This window comes from Propithecus coquereli, unplaced genomic scaffold, assembly GCF_000956105.1.
Source record: "Propithecus coquereli isolate 6110/MARCELLA unplaced genomic scaffold, Pcoq_1.0 Scaffold9, whole genome shotgun sequence".
Taxonomy (NCBI): domain Eukaryota; kingdom Metazoa; phylum Chordata; class Mammalia; order Primates; family Indriidae; genus Propithecus; species Propithecus coquereli.
The window spans coordinates 15,935,112-15,955,807 of NW_012155284.1; the positions used below are offsets into that span (position 1 = coordinate 15,935,112).

At 34.5% G+C, this 20,696-nt stretch overlaps 1 protein-coding gene across 1 annotated transcript in view; it reads right to left on the reverse strand.

Annotated features, from left to right (window-relative positions):
• RNF180 (ring finger protein 180) overlaps positions 1 to 20,696 on the reverse strand; it is a 139,067-nt gene that overhangs the window by 114,682 nt on the left and 3,689 nt on the right. The window contains exons 2-4 of the mRNA XM_012664554.1: positions 12,465 to 12,560; positions 10,095 to 11,054; positions 7,205 to 7,240 (exon numbers count right to left, since the gene is read on the reverse strand). Coding sequence (XP_012520008.1) covers positions 7,205 to 7,240; positions 10,095 to 11,054; positions 12,465 to 12,560 — 1,092 coding nt within the window. The remainder of the gene's footprint in view (positions 1 to 7,204; positions 7,241 to 10,094; positions 11,055 to 12,464; positions 12,561 to 20,696) is intronic.

A 20,696-nucleotide genomic window follows, 5' to 3' on the forward strand; every position in this document is an offset into this window, starting at 1 on the left:
AAAAAAAAAAAAAAAAAAAGGGACAATGAGGCAGAAAAACAGGTGGGCAGTGTTTATCTTGGATGATGTGGTAAATAAAGCCAAGAATGGAGGTTTAGAATAAAAACCAGTCAGTCTTCAGTGCACAGGGACAAAAGAGCTGAAGGCATTGCATAGTTCTATTAACCAAACGCAGCTAGTACTAAGCTCAGATCTATATGGTAAATTTTCCGTATGTATCACTCTGGGACTAGCTCACTGATAATTCTGATTTTTCCCTTCCCCAAACAAGTCGGCCTTACACAAAACTAGTCTATTTGTGCTGTTATAACAGAATACCTGGGACTGGGTAATTTATAGAGAACAAAAATGTATTTTCTCACAGTTTTGGAGGCTGGACGTCTAAGATCAAGTTGCCAGCATTTGGTCTGGTGGCGGACATCTTGCTGAGTCCTCACATGGCAGAAGGTGGAAGGGCAAGAGAGCAAGCTAGCCAGATGCTGCTTGAAACCTGTTTTATAAGGGCCTTAATCCCATAAAGGAGGAAAAAGCACTCATGGCCTAATCACCTTTTAAAGGCCCCATCTCTGAATACTATCACATAGACAATACCAGAATTTTGGAGGGGACACATTCAAACCATAGTACTTGCAAAACAGAACATGCATCTCTGCTGTTCTCCTACCTCCCAATTGCCTTTCTCCTTCCCTCCCTTACCCGCCCCACCCCAGTACCTGAGGAGGTCAGGGCTCCTTTCTAGCTGTCCAAAGCCTGCTCTCCTGAGAGCTTCCCTATGCTCAGCGACCTAAGAGCTTATGTAAATCAGGTTATACAAGTAAAACACCTCCTACTGTACCTAGCACACAGCAAAGCTTATTAAATGTTAATTGCTGCTATCATCACTCCCTTCCTCCCCTTCGTGCCTAATCAAAACTCTCATTCTCTCAATATCAGGCTAAGAAAAGAAAAGCTATCTGAATATACTAAATGTTAGTTGGACATAGATATTTATACCACCTTTTACTAAGTGCAAGGAGCTATATTAGGTGTTCGAAAGTGTAGGATCAAAATATCTTGTCCCCCTAAATATGGCTCTTATCTAATTCCTTCTCTGCCTGGCAGCCATTGAGGTCAACTGCCTTTCCCTCTATAACATTCATCAGAACTAATTCTCTCTGCTCTTGTTAATAAATGCTTTGTCAAGGACTTTATCAGCTCGAGTCTAAACCTCTCCTAATTCCTTTCTGTTGACCTCTCTTCCTTCTGATAGTTCTCAACAACCCTGGATACACACTGGAATCACTTGAGAATTTAAAAAGAGAGACACACACACACTCTGCCCAGTCTAGGCCAACTGAAGCATACTCCGAGAGAGCCCAGAGCACTGGGATATTTTAAAATTCCTAAGGGGACTTGTAGCCAGGGTTAAGAATGACTGCTTGCTTTTACCCACAAATCATTTACCATGCCTAAAGCATCAGATACATCATTTATTTGTTCAATTCATCTACTGAGTAACCATTTACCGAGCTCAGTGGGCCAAGTGTAGTGCCACTCAGAACTCCTCAGCAGCATCCTCAGAGTCAAACATACATTTCTGACCACTGCGTCATAATTCATCAGCTGATCCTTTCCCCCCTTCTCTGCCATCAATTTTCCCACTTCTGCAGTCTTCCCACCTTCTCCCAATCAAACTTGCTCCTTTGTGACTGTTCTAGAATTTTGAGTGGCATTTCAAGGTCTTGGCCAAACCAATCCCATATTAAGTAAACTGTTGGCCAAAATTCTCTGTGAAATGGGATTTTTGAAATTCCCAAGAAAATGGTGACTGAAATTGATATGTGTCTTCCCCATCCACTGAAAGGTCTCTGAGGGGAGGCATGATATTTCATTCATTGTTGTGTTCTCAATACTTAGCACTGTTTCTGGCAAAGAGTAAACTGCTAAATGATTGTAAGTTAAACAAAGAAAACGGTATTAAGAATAAAAGTATATGATAGTAAAATATTTTATGAATCATCAAAGAAAGATAAAATTGGGAGGATTTTCATTCTTGAAAGGCTATAGAATAATGGTTAAGAGCAGAAACATTGGGACCTAGATCTATTACCATATGCTAGGTTTGCAGGCCTAGGGAAGTTATTTAACCTCTCTGAGCCTCAGTTTCTCCATCTATAAAATGGAGAAAGTAATAGAAATTATCTCATAAAATTGTGTCAGGATTATATGAAATGAAGCTCAGAAAGTTAAGGTGAGGTAGGTAGAATAATGACTCTGCAAAGATGTCCACATCCTAATCCTATCCTAGAACCTGTGAATATGTTATCATATATTGGCAAATGGGACTTTGCAGCTTTGATTAAGTTAAGGACCTTGAGATGGGGAGATCCTTTTGGATTATCCAGGTGAACCCAACGTAATCACAAGGGCCCCCTAAAAGGGTCAGAGAGAAGATGTAATGAAAGACAACAGGGGTTGGAGTGATGCCATTGCTGGAAGGGTGCCACAAGCCAAGAAATGAGGACAGACTTTAGAAGCTGGAAAAAGCCAGGAACATATTTTTCCCTAGAGCTTCCAGAAGGAATGCAACCCAGGCAACACCTTGATTTTAGTCCCACAAGGCCCATTTTTAGACTTATGACCTCCAGAACTATAAGATGATAAAGCTGTTATTTTAAGCAACTGTGTGTGTGGTACTTTGTTACAGCAGCAATAGAAAACTTCGCAATATAAGGGATATATAAGTGTAACAATTATTATTATTTTTCCTCCCTGTTACAAAACATTCCTGAGTTAACATCAACAATGATAAGTCACCTTGATAGTATATACTCTTGTAATGTGTTCAGAATGGCATTTTATCTCTGTGGTCTTCCTCCCAAAAATCCATGTGCAGAGAAGAGTTAATATAGGAGGCCTGTCTTCACTTACAAGGCTGACCCTTGGCTGGCATCAGGAACTTGAATTTTTGGAGGGCTCCTACCATCCTAATTGAAAAGAATGCCTAAACCTTTTGTACAATGTGGTTTATGCCAAACACCAGCACTTTCCTTCTGGGAGTCTGGAATTTTGGTATATGCCAGGAAGGGGGTGCCTACATGACCATCCCCCAATAAAAACCTTAGGCACTAAGTCTGTAATGAGCTTCCCTGGTACACAGCATTTCACCTTTGTAGTCAGAACTTACTGCTGGGGAATTAAACAATTCTATGTAACCTCAAAGGGAGAAGACTCTTAGAAGCTTGTACCTGATTTCTTCCACATTTTGCCCCATGCACTTTTTCCTTTTGCTGATGATGGTTTCTGTCCTTTTGCTGTAATGAAACATAGCTGGGAGTATGACTATATGCTAATTTCTATATGAGTCCTCTTAGTGAAGCATCAAACATGGGGGTGGTTTGGGGAACCCATGACACAACCCATAACTCTAGTTTAATCAGGGGAAAATCATCAGACAAATCTCAGTTGAGGGACATTTTACAAGATACCTAACCAGTAACCTCAAAACTGTCAAGGTCACCTCAAACAAGGGAAGTCTGAGAAATTGTCACAGCCAAGAGGAACCTAATAAAACATGACAACTAAATGTAATGTGGTATCCCAGATGAGATACTGGAACAAAAAAGTGAACATTAGGTAAGAACTAAGGAAATATAAATAAAGTATAAACTAGAATAATAATGTATCGATATTGGTTCATTAATTGTGACAAATGTACCATATTAAAGTAAGAAATTAATAGTAGGAAAGACTGGGTGTGGGGCATATGGGAACTCTCTGTACTACCTTCACACCTTTTCTATAAATCTAAAAGTATCCTAAAATAAAAAACACTTATTTTTAAAAATTCCTGAATAATAGTCATTGGAGATTCAGAAGGGGGAGGGAGCTGTGGAATGAGAAATTAATTAATGGATACAATTTACACTATTCAGGTGATGGTTACACCAGAAGTCCAGATTTTACCACTACACAATATATCTATGTAACAAAACTGCACTTGTACCTCCCTTAAATTTATAAAAAGATAAAAACAAAAAATTTATGAGTACCTATTAATATTATGTACAGAGTAATGTGCCAACCATTAGAAAATTTAGGTCTATGTAATTACTTAAGGTAAAGGCGTTATCAATTCTATATAATTTTGCTCAACACCTACTCATTTATCTATATTTTAAAATTAATCAAAGTAGCAGGAAGGCAAAATTAAGATATTTTGTCACGTTTATTTAAACTGGCTGCATATTTTTATATCATTCTACTAAATGGTGACTTTCTACAAGGTAGAGAGAAATTAGAAGTATTAACTAATGGAGCAAGCCCTAGATATTTTTGCATTTATAAAATGAAGAGTGGCAAAGTTATACTGAAATAGTAATCTGACACAAGGTAGAGTAAGCAATAAACACTGATGATCAGGATGTTCATTCAATCTATTATCTTCTTTCCTAAATGATCATTTCATGATTAAGTTTCTGTGTTTAATAAAACCATTAAAAATCTGTATTCTCTAATTAAAATATTCACATTAGTGAAGCTTTTCATTTCAATAAGTCATTAATTTTCTGCTTGAGGAAGAGGAGAATGAATGGGGAATTCTTTAATATTTGAATTACTATTAGAATTCTGAAGCACAAACAACCAAAATGTATCTCGAGTATGATTTTTACAGGATTTGAAGATGATGAATCAAGTGATAAAAGATTAAACAGACTTTTTTAAAAACTGAAAATTTCAAAATAATCCCCATACACAAATACATAAAAATGAAACTTAGTGCCTTGGCAGAAGATAAATCTTTTCTAGATAAACCTGAATGTACGGGCCTTTAATATAATTTATTCTGTATTCTCCCCAGTGCCTAAATCACACCCTTTTAATAATACAAATCACTTCAACTCATTTAGCTCATTGAAAATAATATAATAGAATTATTGTAGATGATTCGGTGATTTGTTACAAACAATAATATATGGTTGATTATTTTAAATTTTCATGCACAATACTCCACAGAAATCTAAGGCAAACTCTTCACAATTTTTTCCTGTGGCCTTTCTTAAAGAGACTTTTTCTTTTATTCATATTAAATAAGTCCAAGGTTAAGAAATGCAAACACAGCAGATTGAAACACTGTTTAAATAGAATTATTTAGAAATATTATGCAATTATACTAGTGGTATCTTTATTTTCTCTCAATTCAGAGGAGAAAATATTTTGTCCAGTATTAATTTTTTATTAATTTCCTCAAAATGCTGATATTTTAGCCTTTTCAGGATTATACTAACACCTTTGACAAATTAGGTGGACCAAATGAAGTCCCAGAGGAAATTAGAAAACTTTGAACTGAATTAAAATGTCCCAATAAAACATAATAAAATTTATAGTATATAGCTAATGCACTAATTAAAGGGAAATTTATGGCATTAAATGCTTAAATGAGAAAGAAAGATTTCACATATAAATTTCTATCATAAAAAATTAGGAAAGGAGAGGAAAATAAACTGAAAGCAAAGGAAGTAAATAATGAAGATACAAGCAGTTATCAATATCTATACAAACAGTAAAACAACAGACAAAAACAAGTGAAACCAAAAGATGTTTCTTTGAAAAGATCCATAAAATTTGTAAACCTCTATCAACTAAAATAGAGAGAAGACATAAATTATCATTATCGGGATTGAAATGAGGATATCATTACGGACCCAACAGACATTAAAAGACTAATAAACAATGAATACTATGAACAATGCTACACATCTAATGTTTACAACTTCCTTGAAAACCACAAACTGCCAAAACTTACCTCTTGTAAAATAGATAACCTAAACTGTCCTATAATTATCAAAGAAATTGCATTCATAGTTAAATGCCTCCCAACAAAGAAATCGCCAGGCCCAGGTAGTTTCACTGCCAAATATTTAAGTAAAAAATGATATTAATTCTCCACTATATTTTTCAGAAAATAGAAGAGGAAAGAACTCATTTTATAAGGACAGCAATACCATAGTACCAAAACCAGAGAAATACAGTATAAAAATAGAGAACATTTCAGACCAATATCCTTCATAGGCAGAAGAAAAAAAAATCCTCAAAAAGTATTATCAAATAGTATCCAGCAATACAAATAAAGAATAATACAAAACCTTAATAAAAAGAAAGACACCATATTCATGGATTTGAAAAGTCAACATAAAGATTTTAATTCCCTACAAGTTAATCCACAGATGTAATATAATTCCAGTCAAAATCCCAAAAATTTATTTCTATAACTATAAGCAGACTGATTTTAAATTTCATATAAAAAGTCAAAGGAACTAAAATAGCTAAAATAATTTTGAAATAAAAACCAATAAAATCAGAGGATTTTTTGACTTGCTATAAATCTACAATAAACAAGAAGTAGTGCTACTAACGAGGACAAACATAAAGATGAACTGAACAAAACAGAGAGTCCACACATAGACAGTCAGTTGATTTTTGACAAATTTGCAAAAGCATTTCAATGGAGAAAGGACAGTGTTAACAATAATTGGTCCCGGAGAAATTGAGCATCTGTATGCAAAATGATGGACCTTGACTTAAACCTCACACCTTATCTTAAAAATTAATTCAAAATGAATCATAATTCTCAATGTAAAACTAAAACCTATAAAACTTTTAGGAAAAAACCCACAGGAGAATATCTTCATAATCTAGGATGAGGCAGGGTCCTTAGATATGCCACCTAAAGCATAATCCATTAAAAACTTTGAGAAATTGGGCATAATCAAAATTAAACATGTTTGCTCTGCAGGAAAAAATGTTAAGAGAATAAAACAACAAGCTACAGACTGAGAAAATTACTTAAAAATTACATATTCAATGAAGGACTTGTATCCAAAATGTATAAAGAACTCTTAAAACTCAATGGGAAGAAAATAACCCAATTAAAGAGTGAACAAAAGATTTGAATAGATGCTTCACTAGAGAATATATACAAATGGAAAAAAAGCCCGTGAAAAATGTTCAACATCATTAGGGAAATGCAAATTAAAATGATAATGTGATACTGCTGCATGTTTATTTGAATGACTAAAATAAAAAATATTGAGAATACCAGGTGCTTGCTTTCAAGGATGCACAGCAAATGGAACTCTCATACATTGCTGCTTGGAATGCAAAATGGTACAGCCGTTCTAGAAAACAATTCGACAGTTTCTCACATAGTTAAATATACACTTACCATTTGATTCAGCAATCCCATTCCTGGGTATTTACCCTAGAGAAATAAAAATTTAGGTTCACACAAAAATACATATATGAACGTTTATAACAGTTCTATTCATAATTGCCAAAACCTGAAACAATCCACCTGTCATTCAAAAGCGCTAAATGGATAGACTGTGGTTCATTCACACAATGGGATGATACTGACCAATAAAAAAGAACAAACTATAGATATATGCAACAACTTATATGAAACTCATAGGCAATTTTTGTGAGTAAAAGAAGCCCATCTCAAAGGTTATATACTATATGAGTCTATTTTTATAACATTAACAAAAAGATAAAACTAAAGTAATGGAGAACAGATCAATGGTTTTTAGGGATCAGGGATGGGATAAAGGTGTGATTATAAAGGTATGTAGCACAGGGGAGTTTGGAGAGTGACACAACTGTTCTGTATCCCCACAGTGGTGATCATGACATAAACCTATACACGTTTAAATCAGAGATCTGTATGCCAAGGATAAATCAATTTTATTGCATGATAATTTTAAAAAATAAAAATAAAACACAAAAAAATTATGCTGGATAAAACCCAGTAGGTCTGCTGGTTAAATGCAGCTGAGTGGTATGTCTTTCTCCAAAGTAGATGCTCAATTAACATTTCCTGAACAAAAACACTGAATACTGGCTGTAGTTTCTGCTTTAATAGCAATCTCATCTACATCCCTAAGACTGAAAAATTTAAATAACTTTTTGTAGTACCATTATCACTTTCTATCATGGTATATATTAATATCATGGAAAGATATCTAGCTTACACAAAAATGCATTAAAAATATCAAGTGAAAGTCAGAAATCCAGATTTCTCAACCAATTGTTTTAAACCTTTTAATGGTCATTAATAATTGTAACTTTTATTTAACATTTTATGTACTGTATGTTTATCTACCTCATTAAAAAAGGGCAAGATCTATATTGAAGTCATTACCCAAAAGCACAGTATCCCAAACAAGCATTTGATAAATGTTTACAGAATTAATCTTTAGTAAACACGGAATGAGTCACATAACTACACCATTAATTTATGTCAGACATTAACTCATTCTAGGATTTGTCTTTTTGCTTGAATTAGCAAGATAGACTTTTAAAAATTATGATTACTCTTTCTGGCTCTAACCATGGTATGTACTCACAGCACTAACTCACAAAATTTCTAAGCTGCTCCATCTACTCCTAAATTTTTCTTTGCTAAAGAGACATTGGGCATTTGTTTGCCTGTAGCTCTTGTGCAACCAATCAAACCTATTAGGATCCATATCATTCCCTACACCGACCTGTGACAACAGGTTTGACTAAGAATTATTAATTCTGATCAATTGGCTAAGCAGATTGGTTAAATCACATATGTGAATGAATGAAAATAACTTCATCTATACAAAACCCTTAACCTTGCACTTACTTTAAACTATATATTAAATATAATAGAGTATTCCCATGCTGGAAAATGATTAATAATATAGCTGAGGTTTTCCAAAGCACCTAGTCCAAGAATTAAACATGTTTTTAAAATCCTGAAGATGTTATCTACATATATTTATAGTATAGAAAAAGTATAATTTTCATACTTTTTTAAAATTTCTATTTGCTAGAGAATTAATTATTTTAGAGCCTTTCACATTGCATTAATCATTTTATGGTATTATTTCTGAATATTCATTTAACATATGATCACCTCCAATTTATCTAGGTATAAGTCAAATTCTCAATAAAAATTCTGAATTTTATAGCTTCAATAAGTTAAACCATGATGCTAAAATATATTCACTTTTTATATTCTGTAATATATACTTTGATGTCACATTCCACCATCACTTGCAAATAAACCAAACTGGAATGTTCTTGTTAGCAATCAGTCAAAAATAAAATGAGCGATTACCTATAATTATAATTATACTATGTAAAAGATGAAAAACACCTAATCTAACTGAAGCAGTCAATGCAGTGATTTTATTTTATTGAGTCTACAACTAGGATCATAAGCCATGTGTTCACTTAACTTTTTAAAAGAATAACTATTATATGAAGTTGCAGATTTCTATATTTTAGTTCTAAGGATACTGTTAATATTCAATACACTGATTAACAAAGACTACTATCTATAACGAATAAGCAACTAATAAAGGTAATTTGCAAGTCAGATTTACTCGGAAATATACAAGTCTTCAAACTTCTAAATTTTCACAAGTGTCTCATCCATTGGTTTAACTGGTTTCCACAGCACCTAACACTTATTGTTCAGTCCCTTCACACATCCCACTCTGGAGCATATATTCATGGGTACTGAGGTAGTTCAAATCATAGAGAAGCACACTGTCCTACAAAATTACAGTAAGGGTAAATTGCCCTTTAGATAACTTTCACAATTTAGCACAGGTAATCTGGATCATGTGAGCACATAATTAAATAAGCTCCTTAAAAATATTTATTTAAGGTAAATGTGATGAAAAGTGAATACATTTGTCACCTGATTGAATTTAGAGAAACATTTTTTCCCACTTAATCTGAAATAAAATCATTGAAAAACAATTCTAACATGTAATAAATTTAAAATGTGTGTGACAAACAATCCAGTCTCAATATCATAAGATTAATATTCCTCTAAAATATTAGAATTGGGAAAACTACATAAAGGCTTTTTCTAAACACGTATGAAGCATAGAGACGGGGTAATACATGTCAATTATAATAGGGCTGCATGATTACTAAGTGTACCTAAAAAGAGCATTTCAAAAATTATTAAAACCAAGTTTTTGTAATACAGGTATTGAAAGTTAGCTCCACTCCCCAAATCCCTGTATTTATAAAACAGAATTTTAGTAAACTCTTTTTTTTTTTTAAATTACCTGCTTCTGTAGCCATCTTTCATGCCTTCGTTGTTTCTTTCTTAGATTCTTCAATTTGCTCCTTTCTTTCTTATTGAGCCTCTGATTAATGGTTCCCAATGAAAAACTGGCCGAGTGCAGGAAGTCCAGAGGGGAGAGGTGCTCTTCTTCCTCCGAGGCCTCCAGCATGCTCCTGCCAGCTGAGGGCAGATCCATCAGGAAAGCGAGGTTGTTAGTACTAGCATGGTCAGAGTACACTGAAGAAGCTTCTAGACCACACTGAAATTCTCCTCCTCTTTGTGTCTGAGTCTCGTGGGGGGCCACTGAAAATCTTTGCAGCAGCATACGAGGATCAAAGCTGGATGGATTCTGAAAGGAACATCTATTTTTACTAGATTGTAAAGGCAAGCCTGAAAGGTCAATAGGCTGTGTTTCATTTAGCCTGGAATAGGCAGTAGTCTTACTATGGATTTCATATAACGTGGGTAATAAAGTCAGTTTTTCACTGATGTTCAGATCCAAACTATGTGATTTTCTATGAAAAGCTCTTGTAGTACATCTGCCAGTCACAAGCTGGGGAACAAAAAGCTGGTACTTTGGTTCTGGTTCTTTGAAGAGCAGTTTTTCGTTCTTCATCTCAAAATACGTTGATCGCACCTCCAGGCAGAGTGCTTCTGTTAATCTTCCAGGGTCATTATTATTTTGGGCCATGTTTAAAAGCCTGTGATTTCTGTTTTTGGAGCCACCACCTGTCAGCAGAGTTTTCTTGTCACAACCTGACTGAACTCTAGGATGTGACAAGTATTTCAGTGATGGTCTCATTAGTCTGCCTGCCTGTGTTGGCTGATAATCGGTCCGGCTCTTGGAGAGATGTACAGCTGCAAGCTGGCCACAGGAACATTTTGGAGTGCTGACAAAATTAAATCCCCCTAAACAGGCCCCACAGAAAGGGCAATTCAGTTTTCCAACTGTCCACTGGGCCTACAGGTAATAAAGGAAAATAAAGACAATGCTTTCATTGTGAAGTAACCAAAGAGAATGTGAGTCAAAAAAAAAAAAAAGCCGACCCCATGAAAGTTTTTATGCCACAGAAAAGGCTAGCTTCCTGTTTTCCGATTAGTAGACAGAACGGCAAATGGAAACAAGCCTTCCAATAAATAGAGATAAGCAGCACCAAAGTTCTAGAATGATAACATATTGCAAATCATGTCCATCCAAATAAAACTCCTAAGAATTACAAAAGAGAGTCTCTTAAACAATAGGTTGAATATGGATACAGTGTGAACTAATGAAAAGAAAAATACACTATGTAACCAGGAAGCAAATTAGTGTACAGAGCTTAATTTGCAAGTAAAATCTCACAGAAAAGTGTCTGTTTTGATACACTTCTTGCATACCAAGCACTGTGGGAGGGAACTCTACTCAACCAAAAGAATAAAGCTCTTCCTGGCTTTTTACACACAACCAAAAGATATTGATTGCACACAACAGATAGTGTATTTTCTATACTCAGATTGAAAATTAATAATGAACTGGCTTCAAATCACCTTTTCAACAGAGATAGTGACACATCTGCAATGTGTTAACACATTTTGTAAAGTTCAGGACACTTAGAAGCCATGCCCTGACATTTTCCCAGGAAATTGTTACAATGTGAGAATGGATGCAAGGGATATCTATCAAATGTTAATTTTTTTTAAACAAAAAAGTAAGCTACTCGGTGGAGAGATGTAATTATATTTTTCTAAAATCATGTTACTTATACTTTTCTAAGACAAGTGTTTTAAACTGTGAGAAATAACTATACCATATTATTAATAAGGTGAGGTCTTGCTGTTATAATATTTCATTAAGAGTTCTTTCAAGTGTAGTATTTTCATTTTGACCACGCCAATAAGAGTCATTGATCACTCAGTTTATGTGAGTGTATATATGTATATGTGTATAGCTATTAATGATACATATGGGATATTTCATTTACTCAACATGTACTAATCTAGGTGCTGAGCACATAATAATGAACAAAATATAAAAATCTCTGACTTCATGAAACTTACATTCCAGTGGAAGTGGAGAGTTAGGCAATTAACAAGACAAGTAAGCTATTGTGTGTGTGTGTATGTGTATATGCATAATAATATATATTTACTTATGTCATATATATGCTTATGTATATTTATGAGTAATGTAAATTACTTATAGTATGAATGTATCTATAAAAGATAAATAGGTATATAAGACAGAGGGAGAAAAGTAGTGCAAAGAGGTGGGGTCAGCTCACAGGTTAGCTAAGCAATGCATTCAAGAAAAATAGCTCTAAAATGAGGACAAAAGCACGCTGAAGGTTGTATTAGTAAGTTCCTAATTTTACTCAGAAACTAAGAAACTTACTTTTTGTATTAAGCAGTTTATCCATTCTGGAAGGGCTTCTATATTCATGTGCCACACATGACAAATATTTTGAGCATCATCTGGATCACATTTATCCTGTTAAATAAAAATCAATGATATTTATAATTACCAGTACAGAATTTATTTCATAAATTTCATATTTAAAACTCAAAAATACAAACTCACTTTTAGCTGGAAAGCAAATAAAAAAACTGCCCTCCTTTCCTCATTCCCACAATCAAAAACAAATTCACAAAGAAAAAAACAAAAAAATGTTTTTCAGGGACTAGTTAGCTGTGACTTAAAACAAAACAGAACCCTCTCCATTTCACCGAGCTTATCAAATGAAACTTAAAATTTAGCAGTAAATTACTGAATGGACAAATCCAGTACTGCTTTCTTTTTTTTTCCCCCTGTGTGTGAGACAAAATAGTGCCATTCATGGCGCTTTCCCCAGACTTCAATCTCTGGTTCTATCTAAATTATACTAATGACAGAATAAAGAAGTTGCTATATTCTCTAATGATGCTAGATAAACATGCAGGAAGATGGGGGAGAGGAATGATGGGGTTCAGGACACATTACCTCAAAATATGCCACCTTGGCATACTGAAAAACAGCAGAAGCAGGAAGGTCTTTTCCCTACCCCTGCCCCCGCCCCTTGCCCTTTTCCCCTGAAGCAGGTCAAAAACATAGGAAGGATTTTCTGACCTCCCCTAAAGTCAAACATAAGAGACCTACTGTGAGAGATGCCCTCCCCTATACCAGGAATAAAGGTATCTTCAAAACTGCAGTTGAAACCGGCCCTCTTTAAGTCTACCAATCCCTCTGATAAACTGGGCAGGAGGGGGTATATTTCAGTGCAGGTCTGTACAGGGATAAGCACATGACGGACTAATAGATCTTTTGAAAAGTAAATCTTCAATTTTACCATGAGAAGAGAAACTTTAAGTTACAATCTGTCTTCACTGGTTTAGCAGCAAGAAAACTGCATGAATACAAGCAAACACCCTTAGATTCTTTTTCTTAAACCCACAACATGATACAAATATTAATAGATGTTATCAAATTTGCCTCCTATAGGGAGAAATTCTGTTATTATTCAGTCATCGGTAATCCTAGGACTTCAAACTTTAATTATTCTAAGAAATCTGAGGATGCCAGTTTCTACAGAGAGTTTGAGACAGAACAGCAACACTGGTAAGTGCAAGGTTTTCTTTTGATTAGCACTAATTAATATAACCTAGATAAAGATCAAGAACTCCGTAAAGGGCCACCTTAGAAGAGAATTTCCCAAAATGTGGTCCCTACAGCACCAATATCAGAGGTACTTAAAGTCTGTAGTAGAGCCTTATTTAGAGTAATGACACTCTAAACGATCCTCTACTATGATTCTCATATACATTAAAGTTAAGAATCTAGACATTTTTTTTTTTAAATCTGATTTTGTGCTTTAGTCATCTGCCTTTTTCAACACTTTAAGTTCTTATAGTGAATAATTTACAATAACAGTTTGGTCATTACTGCCTTTTCTAACTCATATATAAATTAGGATGACTTGGAAAAAGCACTACAGTGAAAACTCTCTAACTACAAACTACTCTGTCAAGAAGTCTATGGCCAGCGTGGTGGCTCACACCTGTAATTCTAGCACTCTCGGAGGCCAAGGCGGGAGGATCCCTTTAGCTCAGGAGTTCAAGACCAGCCTGAGCAAGAGCAAGACCCCATCTCTACTAAAAATAGTAAAAGTAGCTGGGGTCATGGTGTACCTGTAGTCCCAGCTACACAGGAGGCTGAAGCAGGAGGATTGCTTGAGCCAGGAGTTGAAGGTTGCAGTGAGCTATGATGATGCCACTGCATTCTACCTAGGGTGGCAGAGTGAGACAAGGGAAGGGAAGGGGAGGGGGGAAAATAAGAAAAGTCTGAGAAAGATATCTTCTAATATGGAATACACTGGCAGAAGATGGAAAGAATCTGTAGCCATTTAATTTAGAAAATATACATATATATGTTTAAATGATTCTAAATGCTTTATGTTGCTCCAGATTTTACATACTTCTATACTTCATGTTAATATTTGTCATATTATCACGTTTATAAATATACTCTTTCACAGAAAAAATATTTTCCAAATCATTTCATTTTCTACATATCCAAAGAATTAAAATATAATTTCATTTTGTTTATGCTCATGACACATGACCCTGGGTTTCATCCTGGCAATAATCTTTTTTCTCCTGAAAATCTCTAATCCAAATGGTAGAAGAATTTTTTGTTTTAATTCCCAGGTCTAAATCCTAGTAGTTGGTCACTTCCATTGGACATGCAGTTAAGTCTCCTTTGTACCCTCAGATCATGAGACAGTGCCCGAAATATAATAAGTACATAATAAATGCTGGGTGATTGAAAGATGCGTATTCTGTATAAAATTTTATATTTTTCACTGTAGTCTTTATACTTTACCTTCCTTAGCCTCTTTAATTTTTAAAGTATTTTCTTCTAAATATTGAAGACCACCAAAAATGTGTACTGATAACAGTGTGCTTGTTTTTACTTTCTGCGTTGTTAGAAAATTTTCATTTAAAAATCTGAATTCTCAACAATTTGGACCTATATGAGCCAAGACCCATTATAAAAAGTTTAAATGACTATACAAATCTATTTTTAAAAGAACATTAGAAAGTTATTGGAAATGACTCAATAAAAATAAAGAGTATAGGCTGGGCACGGTGGCTCACGCCTGTAATCCTAGCTCTCTGGGAGGCTGAGGCGGGCGGATTGTTTGAGCTCAGGAATTTGAAACCAGCCTGAGCAAGAGCGAGACCCCGTCTCTACTAAAATTAGAAAGAAATTAATTGGACAACTAAAAATATATAGAAAAAATTAGCCGGGCATGGTGGCGCATGCCTGTAGTCCCAGCTACTCGGGAGGCTGAGGCAAGGGGATCGCTTAAGCCCAGGAGTTTGAGGTTGCTGTGAGCTAGGATGACGCCATGGCACTCTAGCCCAGGCAACACGGTGAGACTCTGTCTCAAAAAAATAAAAAAAATAAAAAAAAAAAGAGTATTTCTTTACCTAAATACTGTGCTTCAGAAATAAAATAAAGGTTTGGAAAAAGTTCATGAAAAATAGAATTAATCTTTTGAAACATCGATATCATACATATCAGCTCCTTCCTTTAGGAGCTGACAGTTATGCAGATTAGTACAACTCCAATTAATTCTTAAAAAGGCTCTTATAGAAAATACAAACTGGAATTGACAAATTCACCTTTTCATTATCGGATCTAGAATTTTTTCTGACTTTTTAAGATGCTGTCTATATAGGGAGAAAGGAAGGGAGGGAGGAAGGAAAGGAGGAAGGAAAAAATTTCTACGTTGGTAGAAAGAGTAAGAGATTATTAATGTCAAGGTAAGTGGATAGCAATCAATCTATTAACATTTATTGACTGATTATACAGTGTTGACCACAGAAAGCAAGTAAAGAGACATGCTTGTCAATATGCCAGGGACTGTGGTGGGTACCTTACATTTATTATTTCACTGTACATTTCATTATTTCATTTAATCATATAAATTGATCATGATATTTAATCACATAACACTGATTGTAACACTATTCAGTATCCACTATAAATTCTTAAAATGCTTTATGAATATGCCTATGATAATAAACAGTGGAGTCATAGTTGTAGGTAGGTGAAAGAAGTTTTATAATGTACTTTCTCTTCTTATTTTTACTAAGTAACAAACATTTACATTGTGCTTACTAGGCCTCAGGCACTGTTTGAAGAGTTTTTACTATCTTACAGATATGGAAACTGATACAAGAGAAATTAAGTAACTTTAAGTAACCTGTCAAGGTCACACAGTGAGTAGCAAGGCAAGGATTTCCATCCAGGCAGTCTGGCTTCAAAATTCAGGCCTGTAGCCAATAAGCTTCCACTATTACTTCTTATACCCAATAAATACTATAGTTTTTAAGGCAATAAACTTTCTTACATCTCTAGCATGAGTATATTTTAAGGCATGACATTGCTATTTTTCCCTAAGCTTACAAAAAAGCAAAACTGAAACTGAGGCAATAACTTACTATTAAATTAACCAAAAATAATACACTCATGTGGGGAGAGGTACATTTAGAATGAAAATCCCACAGCTGATTCTGCAATTTGACCCCTCATCCCAACCTCCTTCATTTGAGAACTATTAATATGAAGCAAACACACATTTTTCTTTAAATAGTTAAAAGTTAAAGCATACTTTCATGCCAATAAAAAAAGAGGAAAATAAGTTACAGCAATTTATACAGGGGGGTGGAGCATAAAAGCCTGGGTTGATTGTACAGTATTCTGTTTCCATTTCTGAAAACATAGATACAGACCTCAGGCAAAAAAAAAGACAACCAGGATAAATGAGAATGCCAACTGCTTCATCTATTTCACATACATTCACATACGCACAGGCTTAGAAAAATAAATATATGCATGATATTTGTGATATTTATTTACAATATAGTTTTACAGGTAAAAAAAGTACATATCAACTATTATATTTAAGTTTCTAAGTCTTAGTTGCTTAATTTAAAAATATCACATACATATGATAAAACAAGTTTTAATGGACATATTTTAAGATGAATGATGAAACTGGAAGCAACCTGATTTGAAGAATTTGAAGCTTTTAAAGTATTGGCACAACAGGTTATCTCCCTGGGAAAAATTAAACTAAAAATTAGAAACAATTGTTTTAGAAGGATTAAAAAAACTTTACTATTAATAGATAGTTTTTCATATCTCAAATTTATCACATGGGGAAAGGAGAAAGAAAAAGAGGAAAAAGTAACTAACAGCCAATTTCACATAATGCTGTCAGAAAAAGGTTGACAAAATATTTGTAAATGAAATAATTTGTTCAAGCAGCAGAGGGAGCTAATGTATTGCTAGTTTGTTTCTTACTAAAGGGTAAGAAATATTTTCGTCGTCATTTAATTTAAAATTACAAATTTAATGCATTATTTTTTTCATATTATCTTTAATATTTGTGATTAAGCAGAACAGGTTAAGTGTAAAAAGTTGATGAACAATTTAATATTATTATATAATATTTTGAAAGATGTTTAATGCTTGGCATTTCCAATGTAAACAATACAATTCCCCTAGCTAATTCTTTAAAAGTGAGCCAAATATATCATTTAATTACTGCAGATATAAACACCATAGGGAAAAGATTATGTAAGAAAAACATCATTTAGATTATTAATGAAATGTTTAATGTGTTACAAATGTAAACAAACCAAAATTTAACCTGGTGTTTCTATTCGTACTTTGAGAAGGTACTTCAGTGGTAAAAACTTTTCAAGTTTTCAAGTGGTAAAAAACCAAAGGTCAAAATGAATAGAAAAAAATGGAAAGCCTCACTTAAGAGCAAACAAGCTCCCTGCATCAATTCTTGCTGTCTTTCTAATTCACTCTTGACACTATAACCAAAGTGATCTTTTAAAAATTCAGAGACCATGTCACTCCCTTTCATTGACTTTCCAGTTCCTAGGATAAAGATCAAAGTCTTTAATTTGACTATGAGACCATAAATGATCTGATCAATACCTATTCTAACCCCAAATCTTGCCAAACTCCCTCTTGATCTCTGAACTGCAATCGCAGCAATCTCTTTTAGCTCTGCGAATCCATCACAAGGCCTTTAAACACGGAGGTTCTGAAGCTTGAAATGTTCCTCCTCCCACACTGCCCTCATTTGTCCATCATATCTCCACACAAGTTGGTTCCTCAGGAAAGTCTTCTCCTTGTAGCTAGGTCAAACATCCTATCTATATCCTAACTTGTATGGCTCCCTATACTTTTCCTTTTTGCCACTTACACAGCTAATAATTTATATTTAGATAATTGTCCAATACCTAATATTTACATGATTGGTCAATATCATAAATATTAAATTCTTAATTTAATATTAAACTATCAATATATATAATATAATGCATTTATAATTGTTATAATATATTAATAATTATAATTAATTATATTAATATTAAATTATAAATCCTGAAAACTTCACAAGGACCGACCATCTCTCTTCTGCACATCTTTGCATTTCCAGCGTCTATTATAGGACCTGTGGTGTCTTAGTCTGCTTGGGCTGCCAAAACAAAATGCTATAGACTCTGAATGACTTAAACAACAGAAATTTATTTTCTCACAGTTGTAGAGGCTGAAAGTCCAAGATCAGGGTGCCAGCATGTTTGGGTTCTGATAGGGCACTCTTCCTAGCTTGCAGATGGCCACCTTCTCACTGTCCTCCCATGCTCTCTCTCCCCTCCCTCTCTTCTTACAGGACCACATTCCTATTGATTAGGGCCCCATCCTTATGACTTCATTTAACCTTAATTAACTCCTAACGACCCTATCTCCAGATTATCTCCAGATACAGTCACACTCTGCCTTCAAAATACGCATTTGGAGGGCACACAATTCAGCCCATAGCATAGCACGTGGTAAGACTAAGTATGGAATAAATATACGCTGATACTAAGGAAAGGGAACCCAAAATATTAAAAATGTAATAAGCAGAAATATGATTTATTTCAATATTATAGTTATTAAAGGAAAGATACCACCAGAATAATGAAGCCAGAGAGAAAACAAGCAAATTATCTAACTAAAAAAGGTGAAGGAGGAGGTATATATTAATATTAATTAATTCAATAATCAATTCAACATTCATCAATCCTATTCATGGCAGATAATACGACGAAACACCTTACAGCCCGGTGATGGAAAAAAACTCAACAATAACCCAATAATTAAGTAATCCAGTAATTAAAGTACTTTATAGTAAGTGTTAGATCATTCCTCAGTTCTCAATTTCCTCAACCCACTAGAATTTGGTACCTGTCCCTACAACTCTCACAACTACAATGAATGCTGACCAATGATCTCTTTGCTAAAACCAAGGCACACTTTTAACTCTCATTCAGGGTCTTTACATATGGCTCTACAATTTGTATGGCAACGCGGCACAAATCTAGCAGCACCTTTCACAGACTAGCACCCTGAAGAATTGTGCAGTGCACAACATGTACACTGAAGGCAGTGTCTGGAGGTCGTCTATTGTAGATACCCTTTCAACATTCAACACTATTAATGACATGTCCAAATGACATGTCTAAAACCGTAATAACATTAAGGACACCACTCCCCACCACCGACTGCACAAATGGAGACTATTTCTATTGTTTTATTTTTACGTTTTTAGGGTTTTTGGTTCTTGCCCATATTTCATGTATCTTAGGTCTGAAGGCAAGGTAGAAGTCCCCTTTGCTCCCTGTGGATATTGCAGAGTATCTCAAAACTTCATTCTAAATTCCCTGTTTTCATGCCTTCCTGCATGCCAGTGGCTGGAAAACTAAAGCTCAAATGTCCTAGATTTCCTTACAGCTCAAGTTCCACACCAGCTTAGCTTCAACCAAGCTGATGTACCTGCTCAATATTACGAAAGCAGAAGTGACAACTGTATTCGTGCTAGTTTGTGTAGCATGCTTGCTTTTGGAGGTATTTGGTTATTCTGCAGCAAAGATCACAGCAATTCTAGTTTCCAGTTCCTAGTTTTACAAGGGCTGAGAGGCTGTGTGAGAATTCCATTTCCTGACAATGGTTGGTGGTCCTGGAGCCAATGGTTATGGATGTTGTTTCCCCAGTTCCTGATACTCTATGTTGTTCTGAGGGCCATTTCATGTCGGCAAGTGGAAGACAGGAGAGAAACCTCAGTGCTTGCTCAGATGGAAAGAACCTAAAGAGGAACTTAGGTTAAAACCTCAGTATAAAGGTGAATGAGAAATAAACTAAGGAAACTTGCCTATTACAACTTTGGGATTCAGCAGAAGAAATGGAACAAAAATCTTCCCCTCATATTGTAGAAGAATTTCTTTTAAAAAAAGTACAAAACATGAAGAAAAGAATAAATTCATCATCTAAACTATAATTTCTGTTCATCAAAAGATATCACAAATGTGAAATGTAAGTTATATAAACTGGGAAAAGATATTTGCAATACAATAAACAATAAAGGTTTAATATTTAGAATACTTAAAGAACCTCCAAAAATCAAAATGAAACAACCTAATAGAAACACAGGCAAGAAAAAAAGACCTTTCACAGAAAACACAGATGGCCTTTGAGAATGAGATGTTAAATGTTGGTGAAACGTGGAATCACTGCAAT